This window comes from Oratosquilla oratoria, unplaced genomic scaffold (genome assembly GCF_046742065.1).
Source record: "Oratosquilla oratoria isolate Oo_2021 unplaced genomic scaffold, ASM4674206v1 SCAFFOLD154, whole genome shotgun sequence".
Classification (NCBI taxonomy): domain Eukaryota; kingdom Metazoa; phylum Arthropoda; class Malacostraca; order Stomatopoda; family Squillidae; genus Oratosquilla; species Oratosquilla oratoria.
Genome location: NW_027467509.1, coordinates 179866 through 198968, shown reverse-complemented (window position 1 = coordinate 198968; position 19103 = coordinate 179866). Strand labels below are relative to the sequence as shown.

At 35.7% G+C, this 19103-nt stretch overlaps 1 protein-coding gene and 1 pseudogene across 1 annotated transcript; both read right to left on the bottom strand.

Moving 5' to 3' along the window:
• Positions 1-159: 159 nt before the first annotated feature.
• On the bottom strand, positions 160-2404 carry LOC143022739 (uncharacterized). The gene is made up of 2 exons (XM_076181085.1): positions 1868-2404; positions 160-1690 (listed from the first exon to the last, which is right to left on the bottom strand). Exons 1-2 carry the CDS (start codon positions 2073-2075, stop codon positions 219-221), a joined length of 1680 nt encoding a protein of 559 aa, XP_076037200.1. The 5' UTR covers positions 2076-2404; the 3' UTR covers positions 160-218.
• Positions 2405-15337: 12933 nt separating this feature from the next.
• On the bottom strand, positions 15338-16378 carry LOC143022731 (uncharacterized; annotated as a pseudogene).
• Between the last annotated feature and the right edge of the window lie 2725 nt (positions 16379-19103).

Below are 19103 nucleotides of genomic sequence, written 5' to 3'. Positions count from 1 at the left end.
TCCTAATTGCCTATGTCCAGAATACATGAAAAAATACTTTTATTCATTTCTAATTTTGCTCTTGTGTTCAGGATAATGATATTTATGAAATTTACATATTCTCATAGGGACAAAGTGGTATATTGGAAATTTGATTTGAACAAAACAAACACAAAACGATATAATGCAATAATAGCATTTATTTATTCTAGATTTACAATAGAGAGACAATAGACACATTAGAAATGAGTAGTTCTTCTAGATTTACGCTTATACTGTAGATTACTTTCACGAATCTGCCCCCAAATATAGTCTCCCATCATATTTTCATTATAAGACCCTTGGTAGCGGCGTTCAAATTCCAAAATATCCTGATGGAAGCGTTCGCCTTGCTCCTCAGAGTACGCTCCCATGTTTTCCTTAAATTTATGAAGATGGGCGTCAAGGATATGCACTTTGAGGGACATCCTGCAACCCATTTTGCCGTAGTTTGTCACCAAGGTCTCAACAAGCTCCACATAGTTTTCGGCCTTGTGATTCCCCAAGAAGCCAAGAACTACTGCAACAAAGCTGTCCCATGCTGCTCTCTCTGTCCTTGTGAGTTTTTTTGGAAACTCCTTGCACTCCATTACCTTTTTTATTTGTGGACCAATAAAGACACCGGCTTCAACTTTCGCTGCAGACAACTTGGGGAAGAAATCTTGGAGAAATTTGAAAGCTGGAGACTCTTTATCTAGAGCTCTGACGAATTGCTTCATAAGGCCCAGTTTTAAGTGTAGTGGAGGAAACAGTACTTTTTTGGGATCCAACAATGGCTCCCATTTTACGTTGTTCTTCCCCACACAAAACTCGGTTCGCTGTGGCCAGTCACGCTTGAGGTAGTGTGACACGGTATCCCTGCTGTCCCAAAGGCAAAGATAACAAGGATACTTGGTAAAGCCGCCTTGGAGACCCATTAGGAAAGCCAGCATTTTGAAGTCTCCTATAACCTCCCAACAGTACTCTCCATATTTCAAGGCATCTAACAAAATCTTGACACTGTTGTATTCCTCTTTGAGCTTGACAGAGTGGGCGAGGGGAAGAGATGGGTACACATTCCCGTTATGAAGCAGCACTGCTTTGAGGCTCCTACACGAGCTGTCGATAAAGAGTCGCCACTCTTTGGGGTTATGGGTAATTCCAATTGCCTTAAACAGACCGGTCACATTGTGGCAAAAGCAAAGCCCATCTTGACTAGTGAAAAAGCTTGAAAAATGCTGGTGACGCTTTCTCTGACCTGATATGTGCACACTCTCATCTAGCAAATTCCACTGCTTGAGTCTCGACGTCAAAAGCTCGCCATTTGACTTCGTGAGGCCAAGATCTCTGATGAGGTCATTGATGTCTTCTTGGTTGGGGTAGTATGGATTTCTGTCATCAGTTGCGTCTCTGAACTCTGGATCAGTGTCTTCATGCTCTTCTGAACTACTATTCTTTTGTAAACACTGCTGCTCTCTCATGGGAGGAGTGGGTACGGGGAGCTCAGAGCAGTGTGGCACTGGCGCAATGGATGACAGAAGATCAGGATATATGATAGCAGGCGCATTTTTGCCTCCTCGACGTTTGGAAGGGTCTACCATACAGAAGAAGCAATTGCTTGAGTGATCAGTTGGTTCCCTCCAAATTCGGGGGACTGCAAATTTCATAGCTCTGTTTTCCCCTCTGTACCAACCTGTAAAAAGTAGAATGAAAACATAAGTATAAAAATAAAACAAATAAATTTTGCTATAAACTATTTGTAAATAAAATTATATATATATATATATATATATATATATATATATATATATATATATATATATATATATATATATATATATATATATATATATATTAGGTTTTTTCTTACCTTCCAGAGTTCTTTTGCAGAGATCGCAGGTGAAATGAGGTGCCCAAAGTTTGTCCTGATCCCCAATAGGCATGCCGAAATATGCTTTGTAGGCCTCGCGCATTTTTGGTGATCTTTCCAGAGAGTACTTTTTAGCTCTAGTTTTGATAAACTCGCCACAGACGTAGCAAAATGCGTCTGGCGGATGCTTACAACCTCTTGACGCCATGCTGAAAGAAGGCAGATAGGAATGACTGATGACGAACGAATTGTCTACGCAGAGACGGCTAGAAGTAAACTGACCCGTTTAGCATACGTTCCCTGCATTTATACTGCCATCTACGTTGCAAGAATGTTCTAGAAGTTTGTGGAACGTTTCGAAAGAATTGTTTTGAATGTTCTGGAGTCATCCAGAAAATTCTTTAATTTTTTTTTCCACCATATTAGTGCGGAATTTGTTTGAATTGTTGGGGATAATTGAAACTAGCCTATTATAATAGGCTAGTTTAAAAAAATCGCTGGCCAGTCTAGAATAATCAAAGTTTTAAGAGAATAATCATTATTTTCTTAACTTTGTAGATAAAAGGAAATAGAAAATAACATTTATTGACCAAAGACAGAAAAAAGTCAAAATTTTGTAACACTGTGAATTATCAATGGTGTAGGTTTTGCCATTTCTGACTATTGTTGCACTTTGACCACCATTTTCACTATCTCTCCTTCTATACAATGGATATTCAGATATTTCTGACCTTGTGTGAGCTATAAAAGCTTTAGGATATTTTTTTAGCATTTTGAATTGTTCATGCGTGGACTCTGATTATTGTGATCACCACATGGCCCATGCACCATCTGGTTTACAACAATATCGTATAATTCTCTATCAATTGATGGATCTGGTATCTGCAGATGTTATTAAATCTATTTTGTTTGCATGTATAGTTTGTTCAAGCCATAGTAATATATGCGCATGTGGTAAGCCTCTTTTTTGCCACTCAACTGTGTAAATGTATGCTTTCACTTGACCAAATATTCCGCTTTTCTTTTTAACCAAAACATCCATCATTTTATTTAATTTTTGTTTAAATACTCTTGCCACAATGTCATGTCTATCTGCTGGATTTTGGCCATTTTGTAGATTTTCTGTTATTTCATCCCACTTCGGATTGCATGTAAAGGTGATGAATAAATCAGGTCTACCATATTCTCTTACATAACACATAGCATCTTGTGTTCTTTCTTTCCAATATCTTGGACTTCCAATATAACTTCATGGTAGTATAACAGCTTTAACTAAATCTTGTGGATTAATATTTCTATCATTGTTCAAGGCATCTTTAATGAATATTCTTCCACTCTAAATTTAGTTTGATTATTTTGTATGTATAACAACCTTTCAGACTCAATTTTTGCGTACATATCAACAAAGAACATTTGAAATAGTCTTCTACACTTTATTATTTGATTCCATTCGTTTCTTGTATTTGATATGAGTAGTACTTTCGGCATGTTACTTTTTTGTTAGGAATGGGAATATCACTTCCAGGCCTGTATAGTGGAATATTGAATTTATAACCATAATTTCCTCTCCAATGTATCAATGGGTATTGTAATGCATCATATGATCTGTGCAATTCATCAATTTTCCTTATTGTATTATCTTTATAAGTGAATACAATATTCCTTCTTGGAAATTCATTACCAACCATTACTAAACCAATATCATCTGATAATCTATCATTGTATCTTCTTACATGTTCTCCACTTGGTACTCTGTCTGCACATATTGATAATTTTAATTCTGGTGTATTAACGAATGATGACATTGTCTTTATTTGTCGTATTAATTCATTGTTTTGTGTCAACATGTTTTGTAAATCTCTGATAGTATGAAGATTAGTTTCCTTAAATCTATTATTTCTAATATCTGCCTGTCTATCCAAATCATCAATAAGATAGATTTGTGCATATTTAGAATTATTTTCAACTTCGTTATATAAAGATCCAATTTTAATATAAATTTGCCCTTGTATTTTGAACACAGGCATAAAACCTCTTATTTCAGTTGATTGATTCATTCCAAATGATGTCATTGAAAACAATTCATTATATTTCCTTATATTTTTCAAAAAGTTTTTTGAATCTGAAGTTTGGCCTTCCATTAATGTTCTAAGTGGTTCAGGTGGTTGACCAATTGTTTTAAGTTTTACCTTACCGTTAGAACAGCATAAACCTGCAGGCTCACTTTGAAATAGTTTAGCTCGACAATATTTACAAATTTTATTCATTTGACCAATATATGCCATATTTGTATAATTTTTTGAGCTTTGGTATGTAAACGCTTCACCATAGTTATTATTAGTCTGTTTTTGAGCATAATCATTCTGTCTTGACTGTAATATTCTTGCATTTTGCTCCAAATTCAAAGATTTCTCTGACTTCTATGTGCATCTCTATCAATTTCTAAAATTTCCTGTCTCCTTTCATCATTAAGGTTTTCTCTCTGACTTCTATGTGCTTCTCTATCAATTTCTAAAATTTCTTGTCTTCTTTCATCATTAAGGTTTTCTCTCTGACTTCTATGCGCTTCTCTATCAATTTCTTGTCTTTCATCAATGAGGTTTTTTCTCTGACGTCTATGTGTGTCATTGTCAATTTCCCTTATTTTTTGCTTTTGAACTTCATTTAATTATTCTCTTCTTCTACTTTGATATTCCCTATTTCCATTCCTAATTCTCTCTTTTTCTTCTTCATCCATCTCACTTATTTTCTTTTTTTTTACTATTACAATTTTCACTTATTTTTCTTTTTCTACTTCTACTGTTAACAGTGTTAATGATGATATTAGAATCCATACTAAAAGGATTCAAGTCTGAAACACTACCGCTATAATTACCAGTTTTATTGAGGGAATGAGGAGATGACGACCGCGAAAGCATGGTAACTGATGTAGAAGTCGGTGAATCTGTTGCAAATAGCGATCACAACTTAGTTAGATTCAAACTCCTAAACAATTTTAGAATAGATACTTGTCTTTCTAAAATACCCAATTTCAGTAAAGCTCAGTTCATAGGACTACGTCAGGAGCTTCAGCTTACAGATTGGGAGGCAAAATTAAACGAAAGACCTGTAGATCAGATGTGGGAAATATTTCAAAATACGCTCACTAAGATGATTCAAACTTACATTCCTTTTAAGGACAGACGTCCCCCAAATCAGGCTCGCCCAAAGTGGCTCGACAAAGAAACTGAAAAAAGTATTGCTAAAAAGAGACAGGCTTATAAGAAATATTAGTGCTCGGGTGCATCTAATGACTATGAAAGTTATGTATCAATACAGAGAGATTTAAAAAAGACAACAAGAAAAAGAAAATGACAATACGAAATGAACATCGCTGATAAATCCAAAGAGAATCCCAAAGAATTCTATAGTTACATTAGAGATAAAAAGGTTGTTAGGAATCACATTGGTCCACTATTATCTGCTGATGGTCAACTTGAATATTCAATTGAAGGAATGTGTAATATCTTTATACAATTATTTTAGCTCGGTATTCGTAGACGAAACACCTCAAAGTGAACTCCAAACTGAAACCTGTGAAAAGTCTAGGGTAAACTTACTCACTACGGTAAATATAACAAAAGAAAAAATTAAATGGTGTATAGATAAACTCAAAATTAATAAAACACCAGGGCCTGACGGTTGGCATCCAAGAATCTTAAAGGAAATTAAAAATGAGATTGTTGTTCCATTAGAAATTATTTTCAAGAAATCCATCATATCCGGAGATGTCCCAAGAGAATGGAAGCTAGCTAACGTTACTCCCATATTCAAAAAAGGTGACAAAAAGAAACCAAATAACTATAGGCCTATAAGTTTGACTTCAATCGTAGGACAAATAATGGAAACTATCATCAGAGATGCTATCGAACATCATTTAGAAAGTAACCGTTTGATAAATGATAGCCAGCATGGTTTCAGACGGAAACGTTCTTGCGTGACTAACTTACTCGAATTCTACAACACAGTCATATCTAGTTACGACAAAAGAAACGATATAGATTTAATATAGCTATAGTTGCAAAAGCTTTTGATACCGTTTCCCACGAAAGACTACTTACTAAATTAGCTTTACACAGAATAAGTGGTAGCGTATTAAATTGGACTAGTAATTGGTTGAATGGTCGAAAACAAAGAGTTGTTTTAAATGGAAAAACTTCTAGATGGAAAAATGTTACAAGTGGAGTTCCTCAGGGTTCCGTTCTTGGGCCACTTCTATTCATAGTATATATAGATTATATAGACCATGGACTAAGATCTACTGTTTCCAAATTTGCTGATCATACAAAAACTGTGCGGAATGGCAAATGATCACTCAAACCAATTAGATATTCAAGAAGATTTAGATGAATTACAGCAATGGTCTGAAAAGTGGCTAATGAAATTTAACACAAGTAAATGCAAGGTAATGCACATAGGTAAAAACAACAATAAGTACGATTACAAGTTATTTGGAAATTCGTTAACAAAAGTGGATAGTGAAAAAGATCTCAGCGTAATTATCAGTAACGATCTCAAATCATCTAAGCAGTGTATTTCAGCCTCTGAGTAAGCAAATAAGATTCTAGGACTGATAGCGCGATCTTTTGATTTCAAAAGTCCATCGCTCATTAACAAGCTATATAAATCGTTAGTTCGTCCACATTTGGAATATGCTGTTTCTGTATGGTCACCGAATCTCATTAAAGACATTGACAGACTGGAAAAAGTACAACGACGAGCCACAAAACTGATTCCAAATATCAAAAATAAATCATACGAAAATGGACTAAAACATATGAATCTGTTTTCCCTAAAAAATCGTAGACTCAGAGGTGACTTGATACAGGTCTTTAAGATTCTAAAGGGAATTGACAACATCAAAAGTGACAAAATTTTCACATTGAATGAGAATCAGAAAATAAACAATGGTCTCAAACTATCCGGAAATAGATTCAATTTGGAAGTAGGTAGAAACAACTTTGCGAACCGTGTAGTTAATGAATGGAATAAACTTCCTGCACAGGTAGTGCAATGTAGTTCAGTTCGAAGCTTTAAGAATCATTTAGATAAACACCTAAGCAAGATGCTGTAATGATTATAATTTATTTTATATTATTTGTTTTTGCTTTATCATTTGTCTGTTTGATTTTCATTTATTATTAGTTATGCGTCAATTTATTATTATTTACTGTTTACCTGTTTGTTATTCAACTATACCTATGTATTTTGTTTGTTGCATACATTATTATAGTTTTTTTATAATTACCGGTATTATTTTATTATTATTATGATTTTTTTTTTCACATCCGACCTAGATATGGACCAAAAGGTCTGTCGGCATGCTCCGCCTTTGTAATCCTTTGTAATTTATTACCAACCTAAAGTGCGATTCGACGAACAACAAATCGGGCAGTTCGAATTGCGTCACCTGGATCGATCGAAAAAATTAACAAATTTTTAAAAGAATAAATTGTCTAATATAGAGACGAAATTGATATTAGATTGTTTAAAAACAATTTTTTATCGAATTTATTCTCAATTTTAATAACTTATCATAGGTATGTATGGCAAGTGTATTTTATTATTTTTCTTATATATTTTTATTATTATTATTATTATTTTTCATCTTTTAAAAAAATTAGCCAATATTTGTTCGAAAAGCTCAATTACTTTGAATGCTACTCATGAATTGGGGCCAAATTTAATCTGAAACATTTACAAAGTAAGGTTGAGTCGTCGAAATCGAAATTAGTCGATCGATCGAATCGAGAAAAAAGTCTGACAGACAGACATGAAACCGCTTTTATTTATTAGATTAAGAAGTTACAGAAATTATGAACATGATTTTTATTATTGTAGCATATGGAAGTATAGAATTGACAAAAAATAGAAATTACATACCTTGCAAGTTTGCAAAAAGAAATTTTGTAGTTGAATATATAAGAACAAAAAATCATTATTTGCATTTACATTTGAGAAAATCATTATTTACATTAATCATTATTTACATTTGAGTTCATTGTCTTGAAAAGGAAGACCAATTTGGCTGCCTTCTCATTACCGAGGCAGTTCCTTAATTTTGTGTGTATAAGTCCATAGTAGGAGAAAACTCTTTCAACTCCTGATGATGAGGCTACTGCAGTTAGGAGTTGACGCACTGATGATAGAATATCACTGTCTAACATGGCTGTATGTGAATCCCACCACTCAATAGCTGTCAGGGTCTTGGTCACAGACTCAGTAAACTTGAACTTCTGGAAAGGAGGTGATTTTGCCTGAAACTTCATAATGACAGGAACAAGTGTTGTATATTTCTCATTGGCATACTCCATAGTAATATTCACCTCTTCTGCACTGAGCATTTTTCCTTGAAGTGCTGGATGAAGCATGTTGGCAAGTATGTGAGCTTTGGTGATAAACTGTTCATACCTTTTTTTCCGCCAGTTTTTCAGCTTGTTTATTGTTTGTGAAATGGCTAAGTAATTTCTTCCAAACATCTACCACTTGAGCAATAGTGCACTTGTCACTCTGTACCTCATCTAGAGCCTTTGCTATTGGCTGCAATCGATCCAGTAATTCCTCAGCCGAATGTTTTAGGCCTAAATTTGATACTTTGTTTCTTACTTCAGTATGAATAGCTCCCCTGTTGACTTCACAGATCTTTATTAGAATTGGCCAGTTATTTATATAGGCCTTGAGACAGTCGGACATTGTGTTCCACCTTGTGTCCTGGGGCATGACTAGACGCTGACCACCTTCCTGCCAATACTTTGAAGCAGCATAACGATTATTTCTAAAATATTTAACTACATGGACCACATGTTGTTTTACATTATCAATCTCAAGGTCATGAGCCAGTAGATTTAGTAGGTGTGCTGCACATCCCTATGTGAGGACAGTATGCTCAGGTTCACTCGATTCCTCCAAGACTTTTCTCATCTTGGTGACATTTTCTGCATTGTCTGTCACAACACTTCCAATGTGACAACCAAAATCTTGTTCAGCCTTCTTGATCGAATTTTGTACAAGTTGTAGAAGATATTCAGCAGTGTGAGGTTTCCCTGGTGTATGTATTATGTCAATTAAATAAATCTGACCGGTGGATGTTGTTCGAGTGACATATATTATGGATGTTAGACCACCCATCAATTGAAAGACATACAGTTTCATTATTCAGGTCATCTGCACACTTTTTATATTCCTTTTCATACACAAGATCCAAGTACTTATCAGCAATATCTTTTCTGGATGGAGGAATATAACCTGGCTTCAGGTTCTGAACCATCTTGAGAAACTGAGGATGCTGAACAAGACGAAATGGTGAATTTGTAGCAAATATAATTCTTGCAACTTCTTTGTCGAGATTTTCCTTTTGAGAGGCTGAAGTTTTTATGATAAATCTGTCCAGAGATGTTGATGACTTTCTTTTAGATGAAAATGATTTAGCAGAAGTGGCGCCTGTGGAGGAGTCTGATAGTGACCTTTTTAATGGTGGAGTCAGGTTTGCAGATAATTCAAGTGGAGCCGATGATGAAGGGATTGAAGCTGTTGATACAGATCCTGAAATGGAAACAGAAAATTTTAGCATATTGCATAATTTATAAATGAATGAATACAGTGTGATTTAGGCTACTTTTGAGTACAGTAGTTATTTTTTTAGATAATGATCATATTCACACAAACCACTAAATTATTTGGAAATAATTAACAGGATATGAAATAGGTGGGCTTGGAATTCAGCCCACACAGGATTCAGTCCACTTTTAAATTCACTAAAAATAATGGGTTAGTTGGGTTAGGTTAGGCTAAATCCCTTTGGGCTGAATTCCAATGGAACCTATGAAATATATTACACAATGTTGAATGAAATGAATAACAATCATCTAGGCCCCAAAGTTGAGTGGATACAGTATATTATAGTGATATAGTCATTACCCAAATTTAGAAGTAATGAAATTGAAGTATCATCTCTTTAGGCTTTCACATTTTTATTGCACATGCTCTCCATTGTTCACCAAATTTATATAGTTGCATATGAAAAGGGAGAAATGCACACAATATAAGTAAAATTATTTACCTGGGTCATCAATTTCTTCTTCTGTATGCTGTGGCTGACCTTGTCATTTATCTCTGTGAGATTTTAATCTTGACACAATGCCCTGTAGTTCCTGGCTGGAGTCTTTGCATTTAGCTCGGTACCCTTTGCCAGAAGTTGTTGGTAGTTTTTCAAAATAGTTCCGGACAGGATCCTTTTTTCTGCCTGAAGGAACCACTCTTTCAGGTCCAGAAGACATCCTTCCTGATTGATTCCAAAACAGCAACTGACTCAGTGAGAAGCTGCTTACCTAGAACAAGTTTCAATAAGAATCTTGTTGAAACTTGGTGTGGGCTGCACAGGCTGCACAAGTAGGCTTATACCGTTCCTTGTATACTTGTGGCAAGTCTATATAACACTGCTCCTTATATTGATATGCTAAAAATGTCCTTATGCAATCAGATTGCATATCAGATAGCAATCCCACAATATTTACAATCTATAAAACAATCTATTTAAATAAAATAAATCCGATAAAAAATATTTTTTTTTTTTTTTTTTTTAAAGATAAAAAAGATTGCCTACCCTTGTGTCCACTAACCTCACACAATAATACCTGTTAAGTCCAGCTAAAATTGGTATTTCAAAGCATAACAGTGCCTTAAAAGTTTCTTATATCACTATAAAAGTTTATATTAACTTTTACTGCATTGAATAAGTCAATAGTTGATATATTTGCCCTATATACAATGTTAGGCTTCTAGTTTTGATATATTTGTCGAATATAAAATGTTAGGTTACAAAGAAAGCAATGGCCTCCGCTGGCGGAGCCAAGAATCTGGGTGGGCACGTCCTGTGTAATAGAAGTCCTTGATATATATATATATCCACACAGATGAGTACACACTAATGATATGAATGATACTGTGATGAATGTGGGACTTGTATACCCACACCATTAGGGAAGCCTACTTCACACCTTTAATGCAATTAAACACCTGAACCTCACACAATGTGAAACCAACTCACCAGGCCCTTTGAACTAGGTTTTATTTAGAACTAGTATTACTGTTATTAATAAGTATTATTTTTTATAAATTGGGTTTTTTTCCGGTAGGGCTTTTTCCCGTGGGGCTTTTTTCTGGGATTCAAGGTGGGTGAAGCCATTGTTCTAGGTTTTAGAGGTGGTGTTGGTCCTGGATCCATCAGCAAGGGTGATAGCATGGATATTCCACATTGATGCAGGGTACATAGGTGGAATTGGGCAGAGTCGGTCTTGATTTCTTTACATCGTACATATACATTTTTTTCCCATTTGTATGACGACTAGTGGTACTTTTTGCAGTTTATTGTTAGGGGAGGGTAGTGATTTCTATGGTCATACTCGTTATTTTTATATCATGTGCGATTTTTTGCATGTGTTATATTTTGTATAATTAACAAAAATTATAATAGTAATTAATGATTATAGTAATAGTGCTCGTAGAACAATGAAAGAGATGATAGTAGTGTATCTGTGTTTTATTGTATGTATTTCAGTTCAGGTGGGGGTCAATTGACTTTTGGGGACACTCTAGGCCTCCAGTTGTGGTCATGTCCTCCTTCTGTGTCAGTGTCTTCGCTGTGTTGTACTAATTCTGGATTTAATATTGTTAGTCTGTTCAATGTTGTATGCTAGTCTGTAGAGTCTTTGTGTTGTATGTGTAGTTCTATTGTGAGAGGGGGACTGTGTCGTAATACAGGTTTTTTGGCTGATGCTAAACCGTGCCCAAACGGCACCAATCAATTGAAACCAAAGATTTATGCTCTCTCCACTCATCTTGTCAGCCAAAACTAATTGTTTGGGTGGATCACTGAGTCAGGTTGTACAGTAACTATGGGCCCGGTGGATTTGCATGGGAGGACGGGGATGGGAACTAGCTAAGGCAAACCCAATAACTTGAGGGTCCAACTCTTCGACTTCGTCTGCCGGGAGACTCGGGGGAGACTGGATTATGGGATTAAGGCCCGGCCCGGGTCGGCGAATTCAAAAAGGACTGAGGAAGCATCAGAGAACTGAGGAGGAGAGGAAGTCTCAGGATTGAGGATTCAAAAAGAAGGACTAACTAGGCTATATTGTATTATAAAAGTTTATTTAAAAGAAATATTACAAATATTATATATCTATTTACAATAGCAGGCCCGTATGAGCGTTTTGGCCTTGGCCCTGATGTGGGGAGGGGGCTAATCCCCATGAAAACGCAAAAATTCCGTTCATATTTCAAAATTTTCGTCAATTTTCCCATTGGGGGGGGGGATAGCCGCCCCAGCCCCCCGGCTCCTACGGGCCTGAATAACGACATCCACTACAGACCTTACATTTGAGATTCCGGTGTGTATATAAGAACAAGATAGTTTATTTACAAGATTAAAAAATGCCAAACAAATTTGGCTATTGGGACCTGACTAGCACAATGGAGTAATTGTTTAGACAAGCTCGACTAATTGACATTAATTGTGCAAAACAAGGAACCAAGCAGCCAAACAAAAGAGGCTTAATGTTCAGCATGAATTTTACACTCTTTGCTAAGCGCGGGTAGCACTTTTTGAAAGAAATGAATCAAACGATACAGAATTTTTTGCAATAATATCATACTACAAGATTGAACTATTACTTTAATCATTATTACGCCAGGATAAAATCTTAAGTTCTCATCACGCACATAACATAGGTAAAGTTTCAAAGCACATTTAGGTTATCCTATGAAAACCTTAGAATACCGCTCTGGCTACAGTGCTACTGCCAACATGATATGATATCACATCTGCCACCAGATTAGGCTACACACACTTCAAACAATAAAATGAGAAGAATTAAAAATATATACCCTGGACTAGACTCAAAATTTCATTCGTTTGTCTTCGGCGGAGCCCCTTACCAGTGCTGTCGCTTTCTACATAAGCGAATTCTACACGTTTTCTATTTACCTTGTATAAGAGAAAACGATGTTATGGGACCCCTGGCTAAAGGTGATAGGGCCTATATAATTGTTGTACCTTTAATTTTTATTATTTATTTTGCTCCAAATCTTTAAATTAAATGAATACTCGGTTAATTCAGTTAATAAGGGGTAATGATAATTTTTTTTAACTAAGGTTACATTTTATTTTAGAATCTATCGGCACACTGGTAAGAAAGCATTATTAGGATTAAATTTAATGCATCCCCCATCAGCCTTGACCGCTTCAGATACCTTTATTAAAGCAGTGAGTGAGGGGATCTGTAAAGAATTTCGAATTTTTGTTTTGATATTTCCGACAATTGAAAAAAGTCTTTCGGCGTCAGCATTTGATGTAGGCAGTGCGAGGACTTGTAGAGCGAAGAGTGCAAAATGTGAATATTTTTTTATGGCCAGTGTGGTCTTCAAAATCCATAATTTTTATGAAAAAAATCTTGTGCACTGAGGCGTTTCCATTCTTCAGGAAAATTTACAAAATCAAGTTTGCGCCATACATCATCGAGCTCATTTATATTTCCTGAAAACAGTCGTGGTACAGCTTTTGTAAAATGTACAAACGTATTCATTTGATCCCTCGTACGTTTGTCCATTATTTTTTTGGGTGATAAAAAAAAAATGCCATTTTCCATAGGTCGCTATCAATTGGGAACCTTTTTTTGATTTGCACCGCCATTGTGATGAGGAAATCCCTTCATCTTGTTTTCACATCTGTTATTAATGTAGGATGTTTTAAGGTTGATTGGTCCTGGAATAATTGGTGCATTTCGGGTCCCAAATAAATTTGATTGGTTGGCAAGAAAATCTTATCTGTAGGATCTATATCTGCTATATTGATGTTTCTAAAATATTCAGCACTACAATAAGATCTCAATAAACTTCCGAGTAGTTCAGTGATGGATTCTTACAGTAAGTGAATAGTTGGCTCATTACTTTGAAACATTAGATTTATTTTCTTAAATTTAGTAAGAATATAATTTAAGAATGTAAGACAGATAATCACTGAGGGATCTCGCATCTTTTCAATTATATTTTGAATTGAAAGTAACCTTAGTTCTGATTCTTTTTCGATGAAGTAAAGCCTTAGAGGTTGCCACTGCTCCAAGATGCGAGCTACAGCTTCGTGGTATGAGAGCCAGCGTGTTTGACAGGGGTGCAGGATCTTATGTGGCTTGACATTGCAAAAATTTTGAAAAATCTTTAACTCGTGCTTCCTTTTGGCACTATGAGAAAAGAAGGAATATATATCTCTTAGCAGATCTTCACATTTACGAGGAAGTTGTTTAGCTGCCTCTGATGCTGCAAGGTGGATGGAATGACATATACAGCGAAATACTGTTATGCCAGGCAAACTATCTTTGAGGCGGCTGGTTAAAGAGTTATTTTCTCCCATTATGTTTGAGGCACCGTCCGCTGCAAATCCAATAAAATTACTCCTTGGGATGTTATGACTATCTAGTGTCCCCATTAACTTTTCATATAAATTCTCCCCTGTTGATCCCTGCTATAAAGGTTGATCAAAGAGAAGAAACACGTGTTTATTTTGTGGCTGGTCAAGTCAAAATACCTCACGAGTACAGCACACGTTTTGGTGCAACTGACATCGGTTGTCTCATCTATTATGATTGAGAATTTGTATATCCTCAGCTTCTTCACGAGATCTTCTGTGATGACGTTGGCCAGTGACTTCATGGTCTCGGTACATTTTGTCTTATGCATGTGAATCCCCTGGGCAATTGCAGAGTCAGGAAACATAATTTTCATTAACTCCACCATATGGTCAATGATGGAGAATGAAAGATTGTGCTCTGCAATGAATGCCATCAGGAGAGCCACAGCTACAGTAACGCTGGCACCAACCTGAGAAGGATTTCAACTATGTTATACACGTATTTTTGACTCATTAGATGTATAATTTTTGAGGTAACATTTATCCTTAAACTTGCTCTCTATTCATATTAGATAAATAAGTAAATAGGAAATTATATATAACCCTACAGATCTTCGAATTTTTGCGCATTGAGGATATGCATCTTTGGGTGCCGCTTTGGTATGCGATCTGAGCGGTTGTGTGATCTCAGTGAGTTTAGATTATACTTTGGTATGTGATCTGAGCGGTTGTGTTAGCCCAGTGAGTTTAGATTTTACTTTGTTATAATTTGCATATTTAACATATATAAAATATATGATTTGCAAATAAAATAAAATAAATAAAATATGGCATATTTGAAAAAAATAAAATATTAGTAATAAGGAATTGATTTATTTATTGGTTAATTGATACAATATCTGATAAAAAAGCAAGAAATAGATCATTAGACGATTTCCTCATTTTTCGCCAACAGAAATAATCAAGATGAGATTGAAAGGTATTTGCAGGTACGCCTCTCAATTTTTTTAGTATTCGATTTTTGGAATCTAACCATGACCTTTCGATTGCCTGAGTATGGGCTCCAGTAGCTGGGTCTACATAATTTACTTGGTGATTAACTGTCTGGTGATTGTAATTAAAGTTAATTAAGTTTGAGTATGAAGGCCATTCATCCGAATGAATGACTGAATTTTCTTCTACTTCTCTCAGAATTATGGGTATAAGCGTATCTTTATCTCTTTTCTGTACATAAAAATATCTGCAGTCATCCCCTTTCTTCAATCCAAATACCCATGGCCCGTCAATGCGTCTTCCATGGTTTCGGTTGTTTTCCACATCGGCTTCACTGTCAATTGAATCTGGTGCATGATCTCCCTGCAGCATTCGTCCTCTGTTATATTTCCGACGTCCAGCAAATCTTGCTTCATCTATTTGAACTGGCTCTTCTGCAGTGCCAACCAGTTTTCCGCGATTTGTTACGGAAATTATTTGTGAGCATATTTCACGACATAAATTGAACCAATCACAGATAGCTTCAGTTCCTCGACCAGTCAGTGTGTGGACACTATCATATGGTAAATCCTGAATGAAATAAAATATCAACTCTAAAATCTGACAGAGCGTTAGTTTGCAATTTACTCTATCATTTAAATCAGTGAAATGGAAAAATTTGTTTCCACAGCGAATAGAGCGATAAGTTTGGCATCTTGCATTCTTGCAACGGAGAGCTGGTGTGAATTCACCTTTTCTATTTCTTCTTTGGACATCCTTCATTTCTCCACCACAGCGATGACAAGGAGCGACATTTTCTTCAGCTGGTAGACCATGTCTTCTCAAAAAAGCAACTGCTTTAATTTCATCAGCAATTTCTTGATAAAATTCCGTAGCTAACATCTTGATGGGTTCCGCTTCTCAGAACTATATTGGAAAGGAACTAAATTCCATGAGAATATCTCTTGCTTATATACGAATTTCGAGTCTAATTAGGAAAGCTTTAAATGCTTATATACGAATTTCGAGTCTAATTAGGAAAGCTTTAAATGGTTTAAATGGAGATCAAAATAGATTAAGATCTCCTGGATTTTCAGACTGGCTTAGATTAAGGTCCCAAATAGATTAAGATGCGAGATCACGTTAAGCAGTCAGATCGCATACCAAAGTAGTTTTATGATGCTCAGATCGCATACCAAAGCGGCACCCATCTTTGTCTCCTTGTGCCTTGTTATGGCTGTCAAATGAGCCCGAAACTCTCTTGCAGAATACGCAGCTTGCCTTCTTAGGGTCTTCTATTACGGTAGACAACCATGGTTGGAAAGCAGGGTCAGCCATCCAGACATCTCTAAATTTCCTCTTAGGAGCCATATCAATCTAAAAATTATGTAAAAATAATTAAATAATGAACTACAATACCCACATAATATAGAGATTACGTCTAAAATGGACACGTTTTAATGCAACAAAGGTAGTTATTATTGAAAAGAAAACAAAGACTTACCTGGTCAGTGGACGTGGGTGTAATGACAACCATGGTAGAGAATGGTGACGAAGAAAACAAAACCCCGTCAAAATATGACGTCATGTTTAATACGCCATCTATGTCACTTACGATAAGTTGCTATATTCTTGAAATCTTAGAAAAAGAAAATACTAAAAAATACAGACAAAATATGTATATAAATATTAGATTCCGTTCACTTCGAACTGATGCGCATAGTAAAGAACTCAATTATCTCTACGTTTTCATTGTCTGTATACATATCAATAGTAATAATGCCTTTAATAGTTTATATTAATATTTATTATAAATTAATTTTCATTAAATTCACTAGAAAACAGAAGAAGAATAAAATTCTACATTTATTCTACATATTCTACGAATTGTCATCACAGCGTCATCAGTAGCTTTTGTTTCCCACAATAGCAGACGAATCCTACAATTCGACAGCACAGCCCCTTACCTGTCTGCACAAACAGAGTCAGACGGGGAAGGGTCCCTGCCGAAGACAAACGAATGAAATTTTGAGTCTAGTCTAGACCGGGAGAGACTAGATTTTACAGTATTTAAATGTCAGGTTTTGAATGATCAGTTCACAACAGTCCCACAATGTCCTTATCCAATGCGCACTTGTTTCGTCGTTCGTTCCGATCTTGCTCGTTTCTTTTGTCCCGGTTTGGTCAGGTCTAGATTCCATTCTCGCTAGTAGATGACATCACATTTTTGTGTTGTTATCACTTCGGGCAATGTGGGGTATTTTCGGAAGTTTCCGAAGTCCGATGTGACGGAAGACTTCAGAGACCCAAATAAAACGCAATATTAGACTTCAAGCTTCTTATATGGAAGAAAATTAAAACATCAAAACTTTATAACATTTTTTCACGTGGAATGATGAATTATATAATATATAAATATATCACTTACTGGGTGGACGTTTTTTACATTAACAAAGTTTGAACTGCTAGGAAAAGACAAGAGACTTGAATTTTTTTTCATAAAAACAAGCCCACCGGCTGCGCCGGCCTGGCTACGCCGGGGGCCTTGGCCTGGGCTACGCCCCTTTTTTGGAAAATAAAATATCAAAATCATATTGCTTTATTCGAGTTCTTCTTCTTCTTCTTCTTCTTCGAGTTCTCCTTCTTCTTCGAGTTCTTCGAGTTCTTCTTTTTCGAGTTTTTCGATTTCTTCTTCGAGTTCTACTTCTTCTTCGAGTTCTTCTTCTTCCTCTTCTTCGAGTTCTTCTTCTTCTTCTTCTTCGAGTTCTTCCTCTTCTTCTTCGAGTTCTTCGAGTTCTTCTTCGAGTTCTTCTTCACCGTAGTTGGCGGTGTTACCGATTTACCACCAAACGCGAAGAGTCAGTTTATTTTTTACTTATATAGGTGGTCTTATTTTTATTTACAGCAGAACGATATTAAAATACATGTATGTGGAAAATCTCAATATTAAGATACATGTATGTATGTATGTGGAAAATCACTTATTCTTATTTACAGGAGCACAATTGAAATACATGTAGGTGGAAAATCTCTACTGGTAAAAACACTTTTTTTTTTTTTTTTTTTTTTTTTTTTTATTTGCAGCACAATTCTCAATCATTCCTTCATTGAGGGCAAGTGTTGTCATCTGTGCACATTTGCCTGACATCATGCACAGACAGATTTACACAGTTGTTATGATACCATTGTTTACAAGAGCTGCACTCTATCATCAGTTTTCTAGGACGATAGACATGATACTTACAATATTTGGTGATAGTTTCATACCTCTCATTTTGTGGCAATCTAGCTTTATTGAGTTTTTTATGTGGAAACATGGTGAAATCTCCCTTTTCAAGACATACTACAAGGTGTTCCCTCATTTTACTAACATCAAATGTTACTGACAAAGGATCAATGCCTTCACACACAGCTAAAACATTAGCAATGGAGAAAAGACCACATGATGCTCCATCTGGTTGTCTTTGACGTGTAAACATTCTAACTTTTATAAGACCATCAACACCAGTTGCAAAGATTCTATATAACTTTACAATTTGACTTCTAAGTGAGAGAGTCATACGAGATGCCAATGAATCGTATACAGTTACAGCTACATCATCATTAGGTTGTCCCACTAACATAATCCAGTGGTTTCCAACATGGTGAATTTGTACACCTTTAGATGTGGCAGGTGAATCAACACTGGCCCTAACACTAGCTAAAGTTAAAGTGTTTTCAAAGCCACAGATACTATAAAACTTATCTGACAGAATTGATAGACAAGCATTAATAATCCTGTCATTGAGCCACCCTCTTTTCCCGAGAACAGTTGCCCTATCT